This window comes from Daphnia magna, linkage group LG8, assembly GCF_020631705.1.
Source record: "Daphnia magna isolate NIES linkage group LG8, ASM2063170v1.1, whole genome shotgun sequence".
In the NCBI taxonomy this organism is placed as follows: domain Eukaryota; kingdom Metazoa; phylum Arthropoda; class Branchiopoda; order Diplostraca; family Daphniidae; genus Daphnia; species Daphnia magna.
The window spans coordinates 2,085,283-2,107,324 of NC_059189.1; the positions used below are offsets into that span (position 1 = coordinate 2,085,283).

The following is a 22,042-nucleotide window of genomic DNA, read 5'->3' on the forward strand; positions in this document are numbered from 1 at the left end:
CGATTTGAAGAATTCCTAGCAGCACTTGAAATAATTTTTTTTTTCCCTCTTGTTTTTCTTTTTTTAAATTCGCCCCAAGTGCTCTCCTTTGGCCGGATTACAAAACAACAACCGCAATTAAATAAATATATATTTTTCGAAAAGAAAAAAAAAAAAAACTTTAAGTAGAAACAAAAAATGGATAGGAAAAGGGGTGGAATATTTTATTATAAGTGAGGAAGTTCATGAGAGAGTTCGCGGCGGCGGGAGGCGGAGGAAAAGAGGCAAAGACCTCTTTTTATTTTGTGGGCTTCTCCGCTCTCGGCACGTCTACGAGACTCAGTAGAGAGCGAGAATTTCTGGCGTAAAGAGGAGGGGTCCACCGCGGGCATAAGGCGAAAAAAATAAAAAAAAATAAGAGAGAGAAGGATCAAGTCACCGTTCCAGTCTAGCCAGACGGCCAGTGATCCTCCGAGTGGCAAGGGCGCAACATCCCAGTTGAGAGACGCGCGCCCCCCTCGTCCTCTCATTAGTCGTTTTAATGTTTGTTATTGTCGTTGGGCTTTGATCGCATTGTTGGTTGTTTTTTTTTTCTCTTCGCGTGCTATTTCAATTCGCAGTCAAATTGGTTTTTATTATTGGGTGGGAAGAATTCAATTTTGTTTTTAAAGAAAAGACTTTGGTCGTTGAAAAACAACAAAAAATATTGTGCTGTCTGGAATTTCACCGCGATTCTCAAGCCGGTACCAAGCGAAATGGCAATACCCGGTCGGCATCCAGGCCGGTAAGTGACTCTTTCCGTCATTTCTTTCGCATTTCCTCAGCAAGTTAAAAAAGAAAAAAAAGGATTTGGTTGTTGTTTTTTTTTTTTTGTTTTGTGTTTTGTTTCTTAAATTATTTAGTTAACGTTCGTCACGACTTGCTGGATGAATGAGTCGGATTTGGCCGCTTGTCATTTCGTTGTCACGACTTTTTATTTTTAGGGTCCTTGAAGAGTGAATAATCGTCCTAATGGGAAAAATGACATGTTAATCAAAGAAAAGAGTTGTTTGTCCTCGCTGCTTAGATTTGTCGGGACAATGTTGTTTTTCATCTCTTTAAAAGCGAAAGGTCGAACGCGCGTGTGTTTGTCCGACCACGTAGTTCACAAAGCGGCGGCTCGTGTGGGTGGGAAAAGTCAATGCGTATTTTCTTCCGGAGCAAAGGCGGAAAAAAAAAAGTGAGGGGGTTGTGAAGAAAATAAAAGAAGAGCATTCCAGCCGGTTGGAACTGATTGATGGTTGATAGCTCTTTTGACTAGTCTTTTCCCTTCTGTCTCTTGTCTGTTCAGCCCCCCCTTTCCTTTAAGTCTACTTCGTTCTGCTATAACTGTCTTCTGCTCATCTCCTTTTTGAAGAGAGAAAAAAAAATCTCCCCCCCGTAAAGGCGCATCTCTTTGACAGTGCTCGCACTTTGGCCTCTTCTTTTATTTCAATGAACGCGCGGATTTTTTTTTTTTTGTTGAGAAAAATAAAGAACGGAGAAAAGGCGGAAGATGGCAGGAAAAACATGGGCGAGGGTGATGCGGGGGCGAAGAAGCTATAGGTGAAAACCTTCTTCAACAATTGCGATGACAGACGAAAGAATGTCCCTCTGTACGTTGTAGAGATGAATGAGCAGTTAAGTCTGTCCTAAAACATTTGTTCTCAGGGACGTAAAAGAAAAAGAGAAAAGATAACAGAAAAGAAACTAGCCAATCTCCATTTTTATCCGATTGCTGTCGTGGCCGTTTTCAAAGAGGAACATATTCTCTTTTTTTTTTTAACAGTCTAATCAGCCAACCGTGTTGGGCATTTTTCTTTTCGGTTGGGAACAGAAAAAGGAAACGTGCACATAAAAAGGACCGTTCTGTTTTTTGCCCGATTTCCTTTTTTGATGGTTATAGTTTTGCGAGAGTGCCATCTTTGTGAACGGAACATTCCAATTCAGGTCAAGAAAGGCCCTTTTTTTTTCTTGTCGTTTTACAGCATTTTTTCGACGCAAAATTTTGAACTGGCTGATTGAAGTCAATTCTTTGATTCACGCCATAGATAATAAGCTTGTTTTGAAACAAAACTTTGTTCCATAAGGGAGAAGTATTACTTCCATTGTTTTGTTTTTGCTTATTCAAACAAAACAACAACAAAAAAAAGACGAAAACAAGTTACGATGTGCTTCATGTTTCGCCGAATCTTCTTCTTTTAATGCCTGTTTTTTTGTTTTAATTTGTTCTTAGGCCGTTTTTTTCCCCCTCGGGTTGACCATCTGGTTTAAGGTGTTCATATACGCATTATAACGAGACCACACAGGTCACACACAACAAAAAGGCATAGGCGGAGCATTTTTTTTTTTTTTTTCATGAGGGTCAGGAAAATTTGATGGGTCAGCTGGCAAAGAGGCCAACCTGAGGGATGTGGTCTACCAGGCCAATAAGGCATTAAATATTGTAGAGGGGGGGCCCTCGTAGCCCGGTGCACTACGGTTATATAGACACCTATAATGTAAGGTGAGACGCTGAGGAATCTTGAGGAACACGACACATATTTCTCTTCAACACAACGAGCCAGGAAGGATAAGGTGAGACAGGCCCTTAAAATAAAAAAAAAAATCCGATGCACAGCGACCCGTAACGGTGTGATCGGAACACGTCTCGTAACCTATTGTAGATGGACTTAAATATAAGCCAGCGTGATTACCACCGATTGAGTTACGTACATACCACCACGACCGAAAGGGCCTCCTATTTTGAATAGGAGAGAAAATGCCCTTTTTTTTTTCTTCTACACGGCTGATGTTATAAACTTGGAGAGAATGTGTCAACCCTCTAGGTCGTATTTTCTCGTGACGAGAAAAAAAAAATACGAATAATAATAGGGGGGAAAAAAAACGGGCTATAGAAACCCTAAAAATAAAATCCCTACATCGATTTTTTTTTTTGGGAACAAGAATTCCGGGTTAGGCATGTTTGGTATATACTCACATGATATTGTATTCAGCTTTTCCCTTTCGTTCAAGCGTCGCTATCATCTTGGTAATTTTATTCTGGTTATAAATTTATAAATGCTGTGCATCAGAGGCGATCATTTCTCTTACACACGTGTGGGATTTGTATGAGTGAGTGAGTGTGCAAACGGTTGATATGAATTTTTATTTATTATTTTTTTCTCGCTCTCTCTCTCTCTACATGAATATTGTATTATCTGTGCCGGAAAAGCATTGCCTCCCTCTTCCTGCTTTTTTTTTTTTTGGTTGTTGATCGAACGATTCTTAAATGAATGAATTATAAAAACAAAAAAATGTGGATCAGTAGGAGAAATAGGTCTCTACGGTGGGCGTCGATCAGGGTCGATGCACTGGCTGATTGGGGGGAAGAAAAGTTCTACATAATATTCAAAATTTGAAGAAGAGGCGGGCCATTTGATATAAATAGCAGGATAAAAGCATGGGCCATCTGGTCCGTGTCTTTTAAGTACTTGTGTGTGTAGTGTATAGACGTTGTATAAAAATAGGATGAATAATTCAGTAATAAAAGGGGGGAAAAACCAAGGGAAGGCAGAAAGTATTGGAATCGCAACGGGTGGCCCACATCCCTCGGGTTAGAGGATTTTTTTTCACTGTTTTTTTCTTCTTCTATGGAGCAAATAAGCGACGAGCACTTTAAACGGAATGTGCCGTTGACGTCTAGCGAAAAATGCTAATTTGTTGAAAGTTCACATCAATCAGCACTAAACTTGGAATATTTCAACAAAGTCCCACTTTTCAATTGACTTTTGTTTTTCTCTTTGCTTAACCGCATACAAACAATTGTCTTCTTTTTCATTGATGGGACTTCATCGTTTAACAGCAACCAAAAAAAAAAATGATGGGTAAGGGAGGCCCAGTAGATGGGGAAACATACACACACAAAAATGGCCGGAAGCGCAAGGCAAGTCACGCGCATAGTGACAGGATCTGTCAAAACAGCCCTGTCGAGACGTGTTTAGCCTTCAACTTTTTGATCAATGAACTTTGTCCGTTTCAATGTTATCGCTTAACCTAAGTTTTTATGTTTGGCATTTTTCTGCGTAACACGAGTCTCGTACGACGTTGGTCGCGAATTCCATCAACCGTATGAACTACTTTTTAGCCAGATGATTTAAAGACATCACTTGTTTTTCATAGGAGCTTTGGCGGTGCAGGCTTCGAATTACGTTCTGCCGAAGAATTAGAAGTTACCTGTAGCTGATTAGCGTTAGAGTGGTTTGATTCCACCGTCTGGACGAGCATTGTAATTCTTTTAGACAGTTGAGAGGTTAACCTCGCTTGAAACAGAATTATCGGAAAGCGGGGGGTTGAACGTAGTGGGAACCTGATACTGATTGACGGGAGGAGGCATATACCAAGAAGGGTCAAGCGTATAATGAAAGATGAAAGTAAACTTGAAACGTTGTTCAGAATAACGTCTAAGATAAAAAAAAATGTGAAGGGGGATGAAAACAAAAATGTTGTTTTCCGAAGCCCCAAAGGTTTTTCGACCGCGATTATCCGTTCAACAAATACGGAGTATATCATTTTTTGATTTTCCCTCGCTCATCGATCACGAACTGGCCGTAAAACCACTCCCACTTGCAGCCTTGCGTACGTCAGCTTGATCGATTCATCATCGATGGCTTTCGATACCCATAGGATTTTTCTTTTAGAAAAGATACATTTCCAGGTATTCTCTTGGTCTATACCAACAACAACAAAAAATGCCAGCCGTGATTCCCATTATTTGTGTAGTCAAGGCAAGAAGCCAAAGCAGACAGCTCCAAAAAAGGGGGGGTATATTGCCGAACGTTATGGTCTGGAGGAAGTCACGAAATTCGAAGCAAAAGAAAGAAAGGAAAAACGGCGCCGACGACACCATTTATGAAATGCGCCGTCGTTCTTAAACCACCTGGTGCGCGTCTTTATTTTAAAAGAAATGAAAAAGAAAGAGCAAAAAAAAAAGTGCCCGTCCTTGAAGGATGATTTCAATTGTTTAGTATCTAAAACCTGACTCACCAAGAAAAAAAAACATCAAATGAAACATCAAAAGAAAAAGGGGTTGTTTGAGGTATCTCGTTGTCGTGTAAAAGAAAATGCGGGCGCAGTTGCATCTCATTTGACGCACGGTCATCGGTGTTTGATGTTTTCCCAATTGCGACACCAAAGGTGGGCGAAAAATGTGATTGAAGACTGCAAAGGTATTGACTCTTTTGGCCGTTTTTTTGTTTGACCATCGATATGTACGCACAAACCTCCACCGGGTTTTCCTATAAGGTCAACACTCGATTGTGTGTTTTGTTGTTGTTGAAAAATGGCCCGCGTTTATCTTTCATTCCTTTTTTGTTTAGCGCAAAGACAACTTCCTAAATGGATGGCGATGGAGGTCTTATCAATAAATGTCTGGGCTTTTTCACCACTTACTAACAGCGTTCGTGTTTGAATAGTAGATAAAACAAGAAGAAAAATCTGTGTTTATATTAGTGATCCGATGTCGCAACCCTCAGTCTGGTTGTCTTGTAATATTTTTATTCATTTTTATTTATTTATTTATTTTAAACCTAAAAAAAAAATTGCAGACGGGGTTAGTCGGGAATGATATCACATTACGGTTGAAAAATGCGGATTTTTCACCGCACCACTGAATTGTTCTCTATTTTCTGTGTTTGTGTGATCAAACCTCATCTTACCTGTTGGTTATTTTCTTTCTTTTTTTCAGGTTATTATTGTGGGTGCTGGTCACCGCCTTCATCACTGCAACCGTTGATGTAAGTATAGGTTACCCTTAGAAAAACGAAAAAGGCTGTACTCCTGCGGTTGTCATCGCCTCAAGCGATATTCATTATCAAATGCAAATCACCGTGACACACGCTGACAAGTCCAGCCTCTTTTCATTCTTCAAACATAACAGACAACTACGTGGGTGGGTTGGTTGCTGCTTAATTTCAATCTCTCGGTGTTCCTCTTCTTTCTTTTCATCGAATTTGAATTTCGGGGGGAACATTTTCGTCTAGGGCGATAGGTATAGACAATAGGATTCTTTCCTCCCAACACGTCTCTATGTATACAGTTTGAGGAAAAAAATGTTGAGGGCCAAATATAATTTGATTGCGTCACGCTATGGTCTCTCTCGCGATACACATCTCAGATGGAAAACACCAAGAGAGGAGATTGTTGATTCAAGTAGAGGTAAGAGAAAAGGAAGGAGGAGGAGGGAATCCATGAGATCGAAAGTCAAATAGGAATTTTTTTTTTGTTTCTCCTTTCGATTTGTGCCTTTGTGTGATTTTTCACCGCCGTTGCGTTTGTTTTCTCTTGCCGTATTTGGTCGTCTTCTTAGTGTAGGATCTTTGGTCATTCGAAAGCGGTGCGATAAACAATTTGAATTCAATTACTCTTGGAGCACACGATAATTCACTTAGCTTTTGTCATCGATTATCCCCATCGCCGAAAAAGATATTCGAATGCTGTTTCTGATAGCCGCAACGTATCGAAGAGATTTTTTACGCGAACACCGGTGGGAATTTTTTGGTCGTAGTAAATATGGGATATATCATTCAAGTCACAATAAATCATTTTATTTTTTTTATATTTTTCGTGATGAAAATCTGGTGAATTTATGTCCTTTTTTATTCGTATAATTGCCAAGTCATCATTGAAAACAATTTAACGAGCGGCTTTTCTTTTTCCCTCTTTCGAATCAAAATACAACGCTAAACGTTAATAATCCATCAATTGTTCCCCGCAGATCTAAGAGAATTTCTCCGTTTAATTTGACTATTGTTGCTCGGCGTAGTGGGGAGTGACGGCATAGTGAATTAATAAAGAATTCTTTTTTTTTTTTTTTTAAGAGGAAAAAAAAAAAAAGAATCTTAACACACAATGGCGTGTCTATGAACCGTTTAACGGTTGGGATATGTAACGTCTCCTCGACACAAGATTGAATATTCCGTTCTCAATTTCTGGGGGCTGTAACTTTCTTCCCCCCTATTTTTGTTTCGGATATGATGAAAGGCAATTTTTGTTGAATAGTCACCCTCCGCCACAGCAAGGGGTGAGAAATAACAACTGCCTTTTCCTCCCCTTCTGAAACCACAGAGCCGACGAAGTCACGAACTTGGTGGCTTTTTTTTTTCCTCCTTCCTCTTTGGTGTTGATCTGTTGTGTCAGAATTTTTTCCTGCGAACCAGACGAATTTTCTCTCATCAGCACACCTCGTTTGACTCATTAGCCTTTTCTGTGTCTCCGTGCCCGTTCTATGCCTCCCTCTATTTTCGTGCTCCGAATAGAACCGAGAACAGAGAGAAGCCACTGGTGCTATTATGGCGCTAGCATCATCACTCGTCGACTCAGTCATTTTAAATTTAAATGTCCTGAGCTCGCTGTCACTCACAAAAACAAAAAAGAAGTTAACAACGAACGTACATTTACCCCGATGACTCACACCCTGCCGAGATTGCCTATGGTCGTTTCTCCCGTTTTTCCTCGTCTAAGCGACGCATCGGAATGCTAAATAGATGACATTCTTGGACTGATATAGATACACACTTAAGAATTGACGCTACAGGGCTTTTTCCTTTTAATTTCTTCTTCGTCGTTTAAATTTTCACTGTCTGACGAAGGCCATGTTGTCTACGACTTGTCGTGTGTGATGGTTGCCTTTGATTTGAAAGCGATACTCAATCACGCTGCACGAAATCCATCTCCCGAAAAAGGGGTTCTGTTTCGTCTGCTGCTGGCAGGTGTCGATTGCACACCGCAGAAATCTCAGCCATGTCACAGGTGTTTTAATGTTCCATCTGCCCAGGTGGGCAAAAAACAACAGTTCTCGCCTGACTGGCTGATGTTTACAAGATTCGTTGTCTGATGCGGTTCATTTAGTTCGTTTTTTTTTTTTTACACTCCGGGAGAAACAGTAAACAAATATTTACACCAAGCGAAAGCGGCGTCCTTGGCCATACCTATTGTGCCGACATTTGGAAATGCCCAAAAAAAAATTTGCATTCAAGAGAAAGAAAAAAAATGAGATGGGAAACTATTGCCAAGGTTTTTTGCCGCTGGGATTTTAAAAATTCATCTTTTCACATGTTACCCTTGGTAATCCATCATCGTAGCAATTTGAACTTGTTGAAGTTTCGTGTTGTAGTTCAACCCTGTGTTTGGGGGTTTCATTTTTAGAGCAGTTCCTATAAATAGTTTGTTGATGGATGTGTACGATGTAGTTGATTTTATGAATTCATAACTATGATTTCTTTCCCTGTTGTTTTTACAGAGTCATTTGGATGCAGACCAAGGGCAATTGACACGACATAAGAGGCAACATCCAGACAGTCGAACGTCGTTCATTTTGACAGATTTCATTGGCGTTCCGGATCCAGAAGCGGATGTCATTAGCTTGCAATCTACAAGGGAAACGGGAAAATGGTCCGATTGGTCCGAGCCTTCCGAATGCTCGAGAACATGTGGTGGTGGCGTATCAAGCCAGAGCCGTGAATGCCTTGGGCGAGGGTTAGCTCTCTTTTCGTGAATTGTCTTATTACCATTATTATTCTTATAGCTTACACGAGTAGCTTTCTACATTACACGCATAACATCAAATGTTGTCCCTTAAGGCCCTCTTGGCCGGCAACGCGTCCTTGGGCTGGCCGTCTAGACTCCACAGGCATCCGGAAAGACAATACTTTCCATGTTGGAAAATCCCACATTATTTTCTTTTTTCTTTTTGTTTCGCGTTAGAAAACAAAATGAATTAGAATTTAGATTACGTGAATTTCTATTTAAATATATTGATTTACATGTTATTTATATAGAGCTCAAGATGCGGATGAAAGATCAGACTCATCCGACACCCAGTGCGTCGGTGCAACGAAGCGGCATCACTCGTGCAACATTCAGGCAAGTCACGATCCTCCCCCTTTTCTTCCCTCTTTTTACCCTCTTTCGTTTGATAACGATTTCATTATGTGAAAGCGTCTAAACAATTTCCTTTTTTTTCCCTACCCTCGGCCCATCTGCCTTCCCCCCTCGAAACATCCACTCCATCTCCCAATGAGTGAGATGTTTGCGGCGTGACTCAGCCTTGTGCCAACTGATTAATGGTTACCCAATGATTGATTTATTTTATTACCAGGAGTGCCCAGCCGACACACAAGACTTCCGGTCGGAACAGTGTTCACGATTCAACGGAGTTCCATTTGAAAATCGCTATTACGAGTAAGATTTGATTTGATTTGGCAAACATGACATCATCGGCATTCTTAATGTTTTCGGATTATTTGTTTATAGATGGGTCCCGTACACGAGGGCACCCAACAAGTGTGAGCTGAATTGTATGCCGAAAGGCGAAAGGTTTTATTACCGACACAGGCGCAAAGTCATTGACGGAACTCGATGTGACGAACAAGAAGGCACCGACGTTTGCGTTGCTGGCCAATGTTTGGTACGTATTTTTATTCATTAAAAAAAAATGTTTATGCACGCCATGACTCAGGCGAAAAATGTCAAGAGATTAATCTTGTCAACAGCCTGTCGGCTGCGATTCGATGTTGGGCTCAACGGCTAAAGAAGACCAATGCCGAGTGTGCGGTGGTGACGGAACAACTTGCACATCTGTTCAAGGAATAGCTCAGCAAAACGACTTTCAAACAGGTACGTACTTAAAATATTTAACTAGTTTTTGCCCTAAAGGGTCTAATAGATTATCCTTCAAATGGTACAATCTCCCAACAGGTTACAATGACGTTTTGCTCATTCCGGTTGGCGCCACAAACATAAAGATTCGCGAAGTCAAGTCGTCAAACAATTATCTTGGTAGAAAAATGAATTGCCTTTTTTTTCTTTCTATTTTTAAATGTTCGTTTTTAAAGAATTCTTTTCCTAAAACGATGTTTAGCTATCCGGAACACCACGGGGCATTATTATCTCAACGGCAATTGGCGCATTGATTTCCCTCGGGAAATGAAATTTGCCGGTTGCACCTTCCATTATGAACGCAAACCGCATGCCTTCATCGCTCCCGAAACTATCACGGCCCTGGGTCCTACCACCGAAGCCCTTTACGTCGTTTTGCTTTACCAAGAGCCTAATCCGGGCATAGAATACGAGTACAGTTTCCCCAAAGACGTCTCATTACCAACCGGAGGTGACAGTTACAGCTGGATCTACGGGGCGTGGAGCGATTGTAACGCTGATTGCGGCGGAGGTTTGCCTTAAAAGCTTCAACTTTTGTTCTTTACAAGTTCTTAATTGACGTTTTTTCCCCCTTGAAATGTCAGGCATTCAAACTAGGAATGTTAGTTGCGCCAAGACGAGTGATTTTGAAATGGTTTCGGACGACTTATGTGATCCTCAATTACAGCCGTCAGTGAACAGAACTTGCGCTACAGACGCATGTGATCCTAGGTATGTAACGTACAAAATGTCTCAACATATCCTTGTTAAATCCATTTTAAAACATTTTTTTTTCTCTCTTCAGTTGGTTCATCGGCAATTGGACGAAATGTTCCAGCAATTGCCAAGCAGGAATCCAATTTCGCACAGTTTATTGCCAGCAAGTTATTGCTGGTTCCATGCAGTCTGTCATCAACGACAGCGTCTGCGTTAACGCCATCGGACCAACACCGTCATCAATTCAGGAATGCAATAAGGAAGCCGTCTGCCCTCAATTTCACATTGGCGAATGGGGACCGGTAAATTTTGTTAACTAGGGTACAAATTATTCAACTGCTGACTGAGATTTTCAATTATACCAGTGTGATAAACTGTGTGGAGATGGAACACGTCAGCGCAAAGTCACTTGCTTCCGCAAAACAGACGATCGCATTGAACAGCTTGCCGATTCCGATTGTGAAGGCGATGTTCCGGCTCGGACTGAATCCTGTTTTAAACGGCCTTGCGAAGGTGTAGACTGGATAACATCCCCGTGGTCAGGCGTAAGTGAAGCATTCCTATTCGTTCGTGCATTCATTTTTTTTTTTTTTTACTTAAAGTCTGTTTATCACGCCAGTGCAAGGATAAGTGTGGGCTAGAATATGAGACACGAAGAGCACAATGCGTTTCGCCTAAAGGAAAAATTTATCCCGACGAGTTTTGTCACGCATACCGTCGACCGGCATTGAACCGTACGTGTGCCGACGCCACCCCATGCAAATACGTTTGGTTTGCTTCCCAATGGAGCGCGGTATTTGACTCATATTGTTTTCTTTTTCCCTTGTACAATCATGAATAATAATCTCGATTTATCTTGTGTAGTGCTCGTCAGACTGTGGTGCTGGAATTCAGTCCCGGTGGGTGTTTTGCGGCACAATGGATGGTGGAGTGCCTGCTAAAGTCGATGACGAGAACTGCGATCCAGCGCAAAGATACGACAACACAACTGAATGCCACGTGCCGCCTGATCAGTGCAAGGGTGTCTGGTTCTCTGGACCTTGGAGCGAGGTATTTGACCTTGTTCTTTTGTTTGTTCGTTTTGGTGTCGTTCTTTTCTAGCAATCTCCGCTGTTCCGGTGTGCGTAAGCGACCAAGAGACAAGAATCTTAATACGTTTCTTTTGTTATCTAAAATTGGCAGTGTTCGAAGACGTGTGGATCTGGAAGCCGGACGAGACCAATTTTATGTCTCGCTAACAACGAGACAGCTGATATTAAGCAGTGCGGAGTGGATACTATTCCGTCTGCCGAGGAGAAATGCAATACACAGGCGTGTAGCGAAGAAGCTGCTCCTGAAGGGACAACCGAGACACCTTTAGTTGAAGTCTGTGAAGAAGTTGATGAAGAAGGGGAAGACGTTGAAGAAGAAGAAGAAGGAGAGGAGGTGGTTGAAGAATTGATTGAAGAATCAAGCGGTTCAAATCTCGGAATGGAACCGTCGTCTGGTTCTGGAAGCATGGACAATCTTGCCGTAGATATGTCTGCTGAAGGATCTGGGGACATGGAATCTGAATCGGTAAACTTGTTGCAATGAAATTATAGCTGATTTGAACTTGCAAGTACATTATGATTTATTATAGTCGGGACTTGGATTGATTCTTGGCGGAATGACTGCCCCTCCAACGGTGATGGAAGGATCTAGCGAGCCGGATGGTTTAATAAGAAGACGAAGACAGGCGCCTGCTGAGGAACTGCTCCTTTCAGGTGAAGGATCTGGATCCGGAATGATGTCGGGTCTTGGCTCTGGATTAGGTTCCGGCATCATTCTAGGTGAATCAGGATCCGGTATCGACGGTATGGATCCTGAACTTGAGGTCGAAGAGGAAATGAACGTAATCGAAACCAAGAACGGACTTCTCCAAGCAGAAAACGTACTGCTCGTCACCTGTAAGAATTATCTTTCTCCCTCTTGTTAAACTAGCAAAATGTCAATTGACAAACTATTATTTTTACTTACAGCCAAACCGACGACCGCTAAGCCTTCGGATACCGAATCTACCACCCAAAAGACAAGCACAGATGCTACAGAGGAGTCCTCTACTGTGAAGTCAGACAAAGATGTTACAGAGGAGTCCTCTACTGTGAAGCCAGACAAAGATGTTACAGATGAGTCCTCTACTGTGAAGCCAGACAAAGATGTTACAGATGAGTCCTCTACTGTGATGCCAGACAAAGATGTTACAGAGGAGTCCTCTACTGAGAAGCCAGACAAAGATGTTACGGAGACATCCACTGAGAAATCAAGCAAAGATGCTGCAGAGGAGTCCTCTACTGAGAAGCCAGACAAAGATGTTACGGAGACATCCACTGAGAAATCAAGCAAAGATGCTGCAGAGGAGTCATCTACTGTGAAGCCAGACAAAGATGTTACGGAGACATCCACTGATGAAACAAGCAAAGATGCTAAGGAGGCCACTACCGTGAAGCCAGGCAAAGATGCTAAGGAGGCCACTACCGTGAAGCCAGGCAAAGATGCTAAGGAGACATCTACGGTGAAGCCAAGCAAAGATGCTAAGAAGGAGACAACGACTAAGAAACCTGCTAAAGTCACAGTAAAGAAACCGGATGTTGAAATCATTGAAAGCGATAAAATGAAAACTGGAACGAAACCACCTGGTCGATCCAAGGCGAAGAGCTTCCCAGGAAAGAAGAAGAAGGTGAAGGTCTGTCGTGTGGTTACACCAGAGAAACAAACATGCGACAAGACCGAATACGGATGCTGTCCCGATGGAACATCCACAGCTAAAGGACCCTTCGAAGCTGGTACTTTTTGTTGACTATAAATTAACTTTATTTGTTATTTCATTGAATGCGTTTTCGATTAAAGGCTGTCCCAAATTCGAAACTTGCGAGGATGCGGAATTCAAGTGCTGTCCTGATGGCGTTACCCCAGCCAAAGGAGCTGACAACGAAGGCTGCTTCACAGATGCCTGCAAAACATCCTTATTTGGCTGTTGCCCAGATGGATTTACTCCGTCAGAAGGCAATGACAACGAAGGTTGCCCTGCGCCAACTACACTTCCGCCGCCAACAACTGCCATGGGCGAAGAGTTCATGATGGTCGCCTGCAAAGACTCGATGTACTGACAATTTTCGGTAAAAATATTTTTGGTATCAAATATTAATTTTTTATTCCGTGTAGGTTCGGTTGTTGTCCGGATCAGATGACAGCAGCTACCGGCCCAGACAACCAGGGCTGCTTCCAATGCGAGTCTAGTGGCGATATGGAAGAATCCGGTAGCGGCAGCGGAGCAGGTCCCGAATGCAATTCCTGTGATGATACCAAACACGGCTGTTGCCCAGACAACTTGCGAGCAGCCAAGGGACCTAATGGCGAAGGCTGTGAGCCTATTGAAAGTATAAAACACATTTTGTTAAACGCATTTGGGATGAAATGATTATCATCGACCTTTCTAGGCGGTTCTGGAGATATTGGTTCAGGAGATGTTGTACCAACAACAGAGTCAGGCATCAATTGCGCAACGACTGAATTTGGTTGCTGCCCTGATGAGATGACAGCTGGTAAATAAAATAACGTAGTCACGAAGTACTGGCAAAATATTTCATTCATGTTTTCATTTTTAGCTACGGGACCGGACTCTGCTGGATGCGACACACCTTGTGCTGAGACCAAGTTTGGTTGTTGTGATGACAACGTCACATCGGCTCATGGTCCCGAAAAGAAAGGCTGTTGCCTCAATACAGAATTTGGCTGTTGCCCGGACAATATCGGTGCCGCAACAGGGCCCAAACTCGAAGGCTGCAACTGCGAGTACACACAGTTTGGCTGCTGTCCAGATAATATCACTCCGGCTCGAGGTGAAAAACTTGAAGGCTGCGGTTGTTTGTATACCGAACATACCTGCTGTCCTGACAGTTACACTCCAGCTGCTGGACCCAATTACCAAGGATGTGGATGCAACACTTTCGAATTCGGATGTTGCCCTGACCTCGTCACAGTTGCCAAAGGACCTAATCTGGAAGGCTGCGGATGTGAGAACACTGCCCACGGATGCTGTCAAGATGAACGAACGCCCGCTCATGGGCCGCAATTCGAAGGCTGTACTTGTGAATCTTCCAAGTATGGTTGCTGTCTTGATGGCGTTACACCATCTCAGGGTCCAAATTTCGAAGGATGTCCATCAAAGCCGGCACTTTCTGGCGGTACATTTTAAAACTTTCATTCACACCGAAGATACTGTTTCATTAATATTTGCGTTATAGAAATTTGCGCATTGGACAAGGATCGTGGCTCTTGCCGCAATTTCACTGTCAATTGGTTCTTCGACATGGAATACGGTGGTTGCTCTCGTTTCTGGTACGGTGGATGCGATGGCAACGACAATCGCTTTCCGTCACAAGACGATTGCAAGGCTCACTGTGTGGAACCGACCGGCATTCGTAAGGAATTATTTTGTCTATGTTGATGGATGTGCATTAACAAGCTTTCTCTTTGGCTAATTGATAATACAGAGGCCTGCTCATTGCCCCGAGTGGCTGGACCTTGTGAAGGTAATTACCCATCTTGGTACCACGACACAGCTACCGGCTCGTGCCGCCAATTCCGCTACGGAGGCTGTTTGGGTAACACCAACCGTTTTGCCACTCGCGAAGAATGTCACCAGCAATGTATTGCACCAAAGTTACTCGGTAATGATCCATTTCTCGTGCTCTATTTGTATGGATTTCAATACGAATTCATGTCGTTACAGATAAATGCGAGAAGCCTCAAGATGCTGGTGGTTGTCAAGGTACCTTCCGGCGTTGGAGTTACGATAAGGAGAGCATGACCTGTCAAGAATTCAACTGGGGTGGTTGCCAGGGTAACGAGAACAATTTCTTGAGCGAACGCGAATGCCACCTCCGTTGTAAAGACACTAGCCGATCCAGAGGTAAGTTTTTTTTTCCCCTCTTAAATTTACGATGGTTTTTACAAAAAACATGCACAACAAAAACACACAAATCATAAACACAAAATCTCGAAATTGATCCAACAACAAAATTATGAATCTCAAAGTGTCTGCTGAAGAGCGGTGCAACATGACAGCCGACTATGGCATGTGCCACGGCAATCAACTTCAATGGCATTTCGATAGCAAATCTCAGCATTGCCACAGTTTCCTTTATTCCGGTTGCGGAGGCAATGCCAACCGCTTCGAGAGTCACCAGGCCTGTGCATCGGTATGCAAAGAGGCTCCCAGGTTTCTTACAACAACAACTCCAGAACCATATCAGCTCACTACACAGAGGACAAATGTTGCAGGTGTCCAATTATGGCCCTTGATTATGAATTCCCTCCCCGTCCCTCCATTGGCTACATGAACACGCTTCACGCACTAACAAATTCGGCTTGAAGATAATGCTTTTGTTTGGATTCTAACAAAACAACGCTTTATAACTCTTTTGCCACTAAAATCAAATGGAAATAGATTCGTGTCTGCTGCCACGCGCTGAAGGTCCTTGCAGTGAGAAGAAATCACGTTGGTATTACGACCAGTCCGAACGCCGCTGCATGCCTTTCTACTACGGTGGATGTCAAGGCAATGCCAACAACTTCGAGACGCAAGTTGCCTGCGAAGAATCGTGCCGTGCTCTGTCTCTCGTCACTGGTAGATGGGTCTCACATAACTAACTTGAATATCCAAATGCAAATTAACACTTTAACTAAACGTTGAAAATTGCTGCAACTAATCAATCTCTTTTGATTTGTATAAACCAATTAGGGATCCCTTTTATTAATTTTATTAAAAAAAAAAAAAAAATTCTAATTACGTGTTCTATTAATGTTTGTCAGAGGAAGACACCTGCCGTATGCCACGCGTTATTGGCGATTGCAAAGAGTTTACCGAACGATGGTACTATGATGAATCGGACGAAGAATGCCGTGCCTTCTTGTTCGGAGGTTGTAACGGTAACGCAAACAACTTTGAAACATTGGATGCCTGTCGACAACGATGCCAGACGGCGGTGTCACCTGTTATTCCCGAAACTGCCAAGCCTATCGACGAAGACTTCAGAACTGGTAGGATGATTCTTAGATAAACTAGGGGAAAGTGTACTAATGTAACTTTCAAATTTTCTAGAATTTTGTTTCTTACCGAAACAAGAAGGTTCATGTGATGAATCGATTTTGCAATGGTTCTATGACCGCCCGGAGGGTGTCTGTAAACAGTTTATTTACAAGGGATGCGATGGCAATCAAAACAGATTCGCCGACCGCCAGGAATGCGAAAGTCGATGTAGTCAGTCGCAAGATGTCTGTATCTTGCCCCGCATTGTCGGTCCGTGCAGTGGCTCCTTCCGCCAATGGTATTATGATGCCGGATCCGACAATTGCTACGAATTTGACTACGGTGGTTGTCAAGGAAATCCTAATCGCTTTAATAACGCGCAAGAATGTCAAAACCGTTGCCAGAGGGTTCGACCTATTACAACTACTTCAACTGAAGCTCCGTACGTGCCTTATCCTCGCGAACCGGAACGTGAACTCGAACGAGAAAGGGAACGTGAACCTGAGCGCGAACCAGAACGAGAACGCGAACGCGAACCAGAACGAGAACGTGAACCGGAACGAGAACCTGAACGAGAACGCGATCGAGAACGTGAACAGGAAAGTGATCGCTACCCTACCGGAGGAGGTATTTTTATTCCTATCTTAATTATTCCAGTTTATAAAAAAAAAAAAAAAAAACTAACTTTCCATTTTTTTTTTCTTGCTTTGATTTACAAGATATCTGTAGCTTGGAAGTTGAACCTGGACCTTGTAGAGCCAGCGTTCCAGCTTGGTATTTCAATCGACAGACCGCTCGCTGTGAAGCGTTTAGCTATGGAGGATGTGACGGCAATGCCAATCGTTTCCATTCAGAGGAGCAATGCGAACGCCAGTGTGGAACCTTCCGTGGCCAAGGTTTGAAACTGATAATATCTTCCTGTTAAGTTATGTTAAATAACGAAATATGGTTAGATGTTTGCCGACTTCCACCTGACCGAGGTCCTTGCCGTGGATCTTTCCGCAAATATTATTTCGATCGCAACACGTTGCAGTGTCTTGAACTGGTGTATGGCGGCTGCCGCGGTAATGGCAATAGATTCAGCTCATTGGAAGAGTGTCAGTCTCTCTGTCTTCAACGTGCCGAAGTCGCTCCACCTGGCAATGTGACATCCGACGCCAATTCAGGTAAAACCAAATTTCTTGCTTATTACAGTAGAAATTCAGTAAGCTTAAATGATCTTTTCCTTGATATTTACGTAACACTTTGTAGTTTGAATTAAAACTTTGGCTTAAAAACCAACAAGGAATTAACGTGTAACATAATCAAATTAATGGTGTTTTTAAATGTAGTAGAACTTGTATAATGTCTCATGTTTTGAGCTCAATCACGCGAGAGAAAAAAAAAACCAATGGGTCATTACATTATGGATGATTGACATACTGTTGGTAATGAATGTTCTGAAAAATTCTTGATGGACTTACGTGAGTATAGTGGTTTGCCGTCTACCAATGGACGTCGGTCCGTGTCGCGAACGATATGATCGCTGGTACTATGACGCCGAACGAAGCAGCTGCCAGCCGTTCGTCTATGGCGGCTGTGCTGGCAACATGAACCGTTTCAAAAGCTTTGAAAGTTGTACGACCTTCTGTTCGCCATCTTCGGCCGATCAAGCTAGACCAGCAGCGCCGGCCCCAAGCTATCCTTCTCCTTCAACCACTAATGGTTTTTCATTTATCCTTTTCTTTAAAAAAAAAAAAAGCTTTTTCTGCTTCAATTAGTGCCAAATTGGCAAAATCAGTCGCTTTTACGTAGCTATTTTGCTTGTATTAGTGTTTAAATTACTAATGTGGTTTAACAAGATGATTAACTCGAATGTCTTGCGTCCAAAACAGAAAACGAAATCGATGTCGGTCCTACTGCCACGCCCTACAAACCCAGCCCTTACGATGTTGATCAATGCGCCGAGGCCAATGCTAATTGCCGTGCAATTAGTTGCCCATACGGCATTGAACGGTATACGTAGTCAAATGTTGGAATGATTAAACGTTTCTCTGTAATGTGGCGCCAAATCATTTAGATCTACATCGAACAACGGCTGTGACGAATGCCGATGCTACGAGCCATGCCGCGGCTATTCATGTCCGGAAGGAACGGAATGTCAAGCAGAATTGGTTCGCGATGAGTCTGATCCTAATCAGTCTGCCACTCGTATCCAACCCGCGTGCAGACAAAGTACGTAGCATTTCTTCTAGTTTAGAAAAGTTTAATAATCTGAATCAATTACGTTGCAGTTAATAAAGAAGGCCGATGCCCTACGGTTCAGCGTGGAAGTTCGAGTTGCGAAGAAGAATGCCGTTCTGACGCGAATTGCCAGGGAGATCACAAATGTTGCTTCAACGGTTGCGGTCGCTCTTGTCTCCCGCCTGCTCCATTGTATGAAGAGCCAACAACGACTACCCCCTCCCCTGTTAGAGGTAATTACTTGCCTTGATTTTGATACTTTTTTATAATGAGCTAAACAATAAAATTCAATTATAGGCACTCCACCTCGAATCATCGACGGGGAGTCCCGCGTCGCGGCTGAAGAGGGCAGCGTAGGTGAAATGCAATGCGAAGCAGTCGGGTCGCCCAAACCAACAATTTATTGGCGTCGAGCAAATGGAGAGGTATGAAATAATGAATTCTAGTTGAACCGGGCATGGATTGATTTTCAACTTATATGGCGTTATAGGCTGTTAACGATGAAGGCAAATTCAAAATCCAATCAAATGGCTCGCTTCTGATCATTGGTGTCCACAGATCCGATGCTGGCATGTACACTTGCATCGCCGATAACGGAGTTGGTTCTTCCGCACTCAAACAAGTTCAGTTTGAAGTCAAAGGTATGACGAGCAATCTTGTAAATAATAATTCCAGTTTGTTTGATTCCTCTCATTAACTGATGTTTTCAACATTAGCTTCAATTAACAAACTAACTTCCTGACCTTTTCAAATTACTAACTTATTAACATAAACCTTGGTGATTGGCCTGCTTCTCTTTTTAACGACAAAGACCCGACTGTTCGCGCTGCGGATATTGTGACCTTTCAGAGTGTGACAGTCGTGACGTTGGGCTCTCCGATCATTATCCACTGTCACGCTTACGGCTGGCCTAGGCCATCTGTGACATGGTGGCGCGGTGAGCGCATGCTTCCGCTCTCATCGGAACGCTACGAACAGTTCCGCGATTATTCGCTGTTGGTCCGACGTGTCTCCTTCCGCGATTTGGGTCCTTATACCTGTCAGGCGTACAACGGCTATGGCCGTCCCGCTTCCCATACTCTGATTCTTCAGGCTATTGGTCCAGTTTATTCTATTGATGCCGATGACGTCGAATTCCGTCGCTATCTAATTCCTCCGCCACAACCCGATCCCCGTTTGTTACTAACTACTACCACTACTACTCCTGCCCCCTTCCGGCCTCGGCCCACTCCACCGACTTCACAGACTTATAACACGCTGCCTCCTCAGCGACCTAATTTGGGTAACCTTCCCTACTAACTTTCTTTTTATCGGGTTGTTGTGAATGATAATTAAGAATTTGGTGTGTGTTCTTTTGATCTGAATTTATCGAACTTATCTAATAATTGTGATATTATGGCAACTCAAAGTTGCACCAAGTGCAAGAGCCTGGTCAGAACGATCAAATTACCCCGTGGATAGTGATATCCAAATCCACTGTGAAGTCCAGGGTCAACCGCTACCACAAGTGACGTGGTACAAGGACAACAATCAAGTCGTTTCGACGGATCGTATAACTATCACTGGTACATAAATCTTCTTTAAAAATTTATAAATGCAATTAATTTATTTCTTTTTGCTTTTAGGTAATAACACTTTGATGATCACTGGAGCAGAGGGCGCTGATTCTGGAAACTATCGCTGCGAAGCTGTCAATTTACTTGGAGATTCAAGCGGTCTCTTAAGCATTGTTGTCGAAGGTAAGTTTAACCATGATCACCAACATAAGCGAAAGTGTCGATGTTTTATCGTGGACAAAACTTGATTCAACAGGCGTTTACTTACACCCGAATTGTACGGACAACCCGTTCTTTGCCAACTGCAAGTTGATCGTCAAGGCGCGTTTCTGTACGAACAAGTACTATGCTCGTTTCTGCTGCAAATCTTGCACACTGGCTGGTCAATTGCCGGCCACGGGGCCACATCTGCTCGATTACAAGACAGGTACTAGCAGCGCCTCCGCCAGGCGTAGGAAGTAGATCAGATGTGCGTCGATATGTGCCAACGACACCTCTTTTCTCTCCGTCTTTTCTCCACCTGTTGTTGTCTTTCGTTTCCCGCCGCCTTGTTCTTGTCCTCTTTTTGCAGTACGTTATTTGACCAGACATTATTCTAGCATGTTTTCCTTGCAGCCCTTTCGTTCTTTTATTTTCTACCTTTCTCTTGCTCACCTAAGCAATGTCGTTTAAAACAGCAAAAAAATTCAAGAGGGGTAGGGTTCCGAATTCTCTAGGAAATAACACATTTTATGTTTTTACTTTTCGACGATTGGCTTAGCAAGCTGTTGGCTAGTCCTGATGAAATTTTCAATTATTATTTAATTTTTTTTTTCGTACGGACGACCAGTTGGGGAGGAGTTGAGAGGAGGTGTTGACAGACTAACATAAGAATTTTCCAGAAAAATGTCTTCACAATATATTGGCTTTTTTTTTTCTTTCTTTTTCTTTATCTATTCCAGCTTACTTTGACAAAAGAGTGTGAACATAAAAGACTTCGACTCGCCTTGTCAACTAACTCCTCATCTGGGCTCCTCCCCCACAATGATATTTACCCCATAATATTTAGACCATTAACAACAGCCTTTTTGGCTCGTGACGGAAAGCTTTCATTCTTCTTTTCCAACTAAATAACATATGATTGCCCGATTTTCCGTTTCATTACTATTCACTGCCACTTTATGCTGTTACGACTGTGTTGAACAGAGGTTTACGAGGATCCGTTCACAACGCTTATGCCTCCCTCTCCCAGTCTCTACTCACGTGCCTTCTAATCAGCCTTTGCAATGTGTTTCAATTCTTTTCTCTTTTAATTTTGGCATTTAGAGAATATTCTGCATGTTGACAATGGTTATTGTTTTCCATGGGTTTACGATGTTATGGCAACAATTACCCTCGGTACCAGAGATATGTATTCCCAACCGATCGGTTTCTTTAAAATTTTTTTTACTTATGTCAAGCTTTTCTACGATTCAAGAAACATTTACCACGTCACTGCTGCATTGCCTTCCTCTCTTTCGCACTTATTTTATCACAAAAAAACTTTTGAATACTTCAAAGTAGATGCCCTTTAAACGATGAAAACGTGCCTTTTGTATATATTGCTGAATACAACATTTTTGTCCTCAGAAACTAGTTTTTGATCGGTTACGAATTAGAGCGTTATTTAAACCAGTCTTAGAATCCACTCAAGTTTTTTCTCGTGCCCGTTAGTTTTGGAGATAAATACGTAACTAGTACGACCAACCCTCGAAAGGCTCTGTGTTGTCAACGCGTCGAAACGTATTGTAAATATTAGTCATTGAATATCCTCGTCAGCTATTCCAAAGCATTGGCCAACTTA

General features: G+C 42.6%; 1 protein-coding gene across 6 annotated transcripts; it reads left to right on the forward strand.

The window, feature by feature from the left end:
- The first annotated feature begins 364 nt into the window (after positions 1–364).
- Positions 365–21,831, forward strand: LOC116929399 (papilin). 6 transcript variants are annotated; one of them, XM_032936608.2, is made up of 40 exons: positions 365–763; positions 5,723–5,771; positions 8,276–8,511; positions 8,814–8,898; positions 9,134–9,216; positions 9,289–9,442; positions 9,528–9,651; positions 9,733–9,813; positions 9,896–10,204; positions 10,278–10,404; positions 10,478–10,691; positions 10,755–10,934; positions 11,009–11,182; positions 11,254–11,439; positions 11,572–11,946; positions 12,011–12,317; positions 12,390–13,193; positions 13,258–13,510; positions 13,573–13,787; positions 13,848–13,952; positions 14,016–14,594; positions 14,655–14,831; positions 14,904–15,080; positions 15,143–15,322; positions 15,448–15,693; positions 16,225–16,452; positions 16,514–17,068; positions 17,161–17,337; positions 17,395–17,607; positions 17,915–18,145; positions 18,316–18,436; positions 18,501–18,655; positions 18,715–18,897; positions 18,962–19,089; positions 19,155–19,305; positions 19,476–19,946; positions 20,074–20,229; positions 20,290–20,403; positions 20,477–20,647; positions 21,162–21,831. In XM_032936608.2, the coding sequence occupies exons 1-40, from the start codon at positions 735–737 to the stop codon at positions 21,182–21,184; spliced, it is 8,526 nt and encodes a 2,841-aa protein (XP_032792499.2). In that variant the 5' UTR covers positions 365–734; the 3' UTR covers positions 21,185–21,831. The 6 variants fall into 6 exon arrangements, with proteins under 6 accessions (XP_032792499.2, XP_032792502.2, XP_045034431.1 ...); XM_045178496.1 differs by having other exon boundaries at positions 366–763; positions 12,390–12,460; positions 12,500–13,193; positions 20,477–21,831; XM_032936607.2 differs by having other exon boundaries at positions 366–763; positions 20,477–21,831.
- The last annotated feature ends 211 nt before the right edge of the window (positions 21,832–22,042 follow it).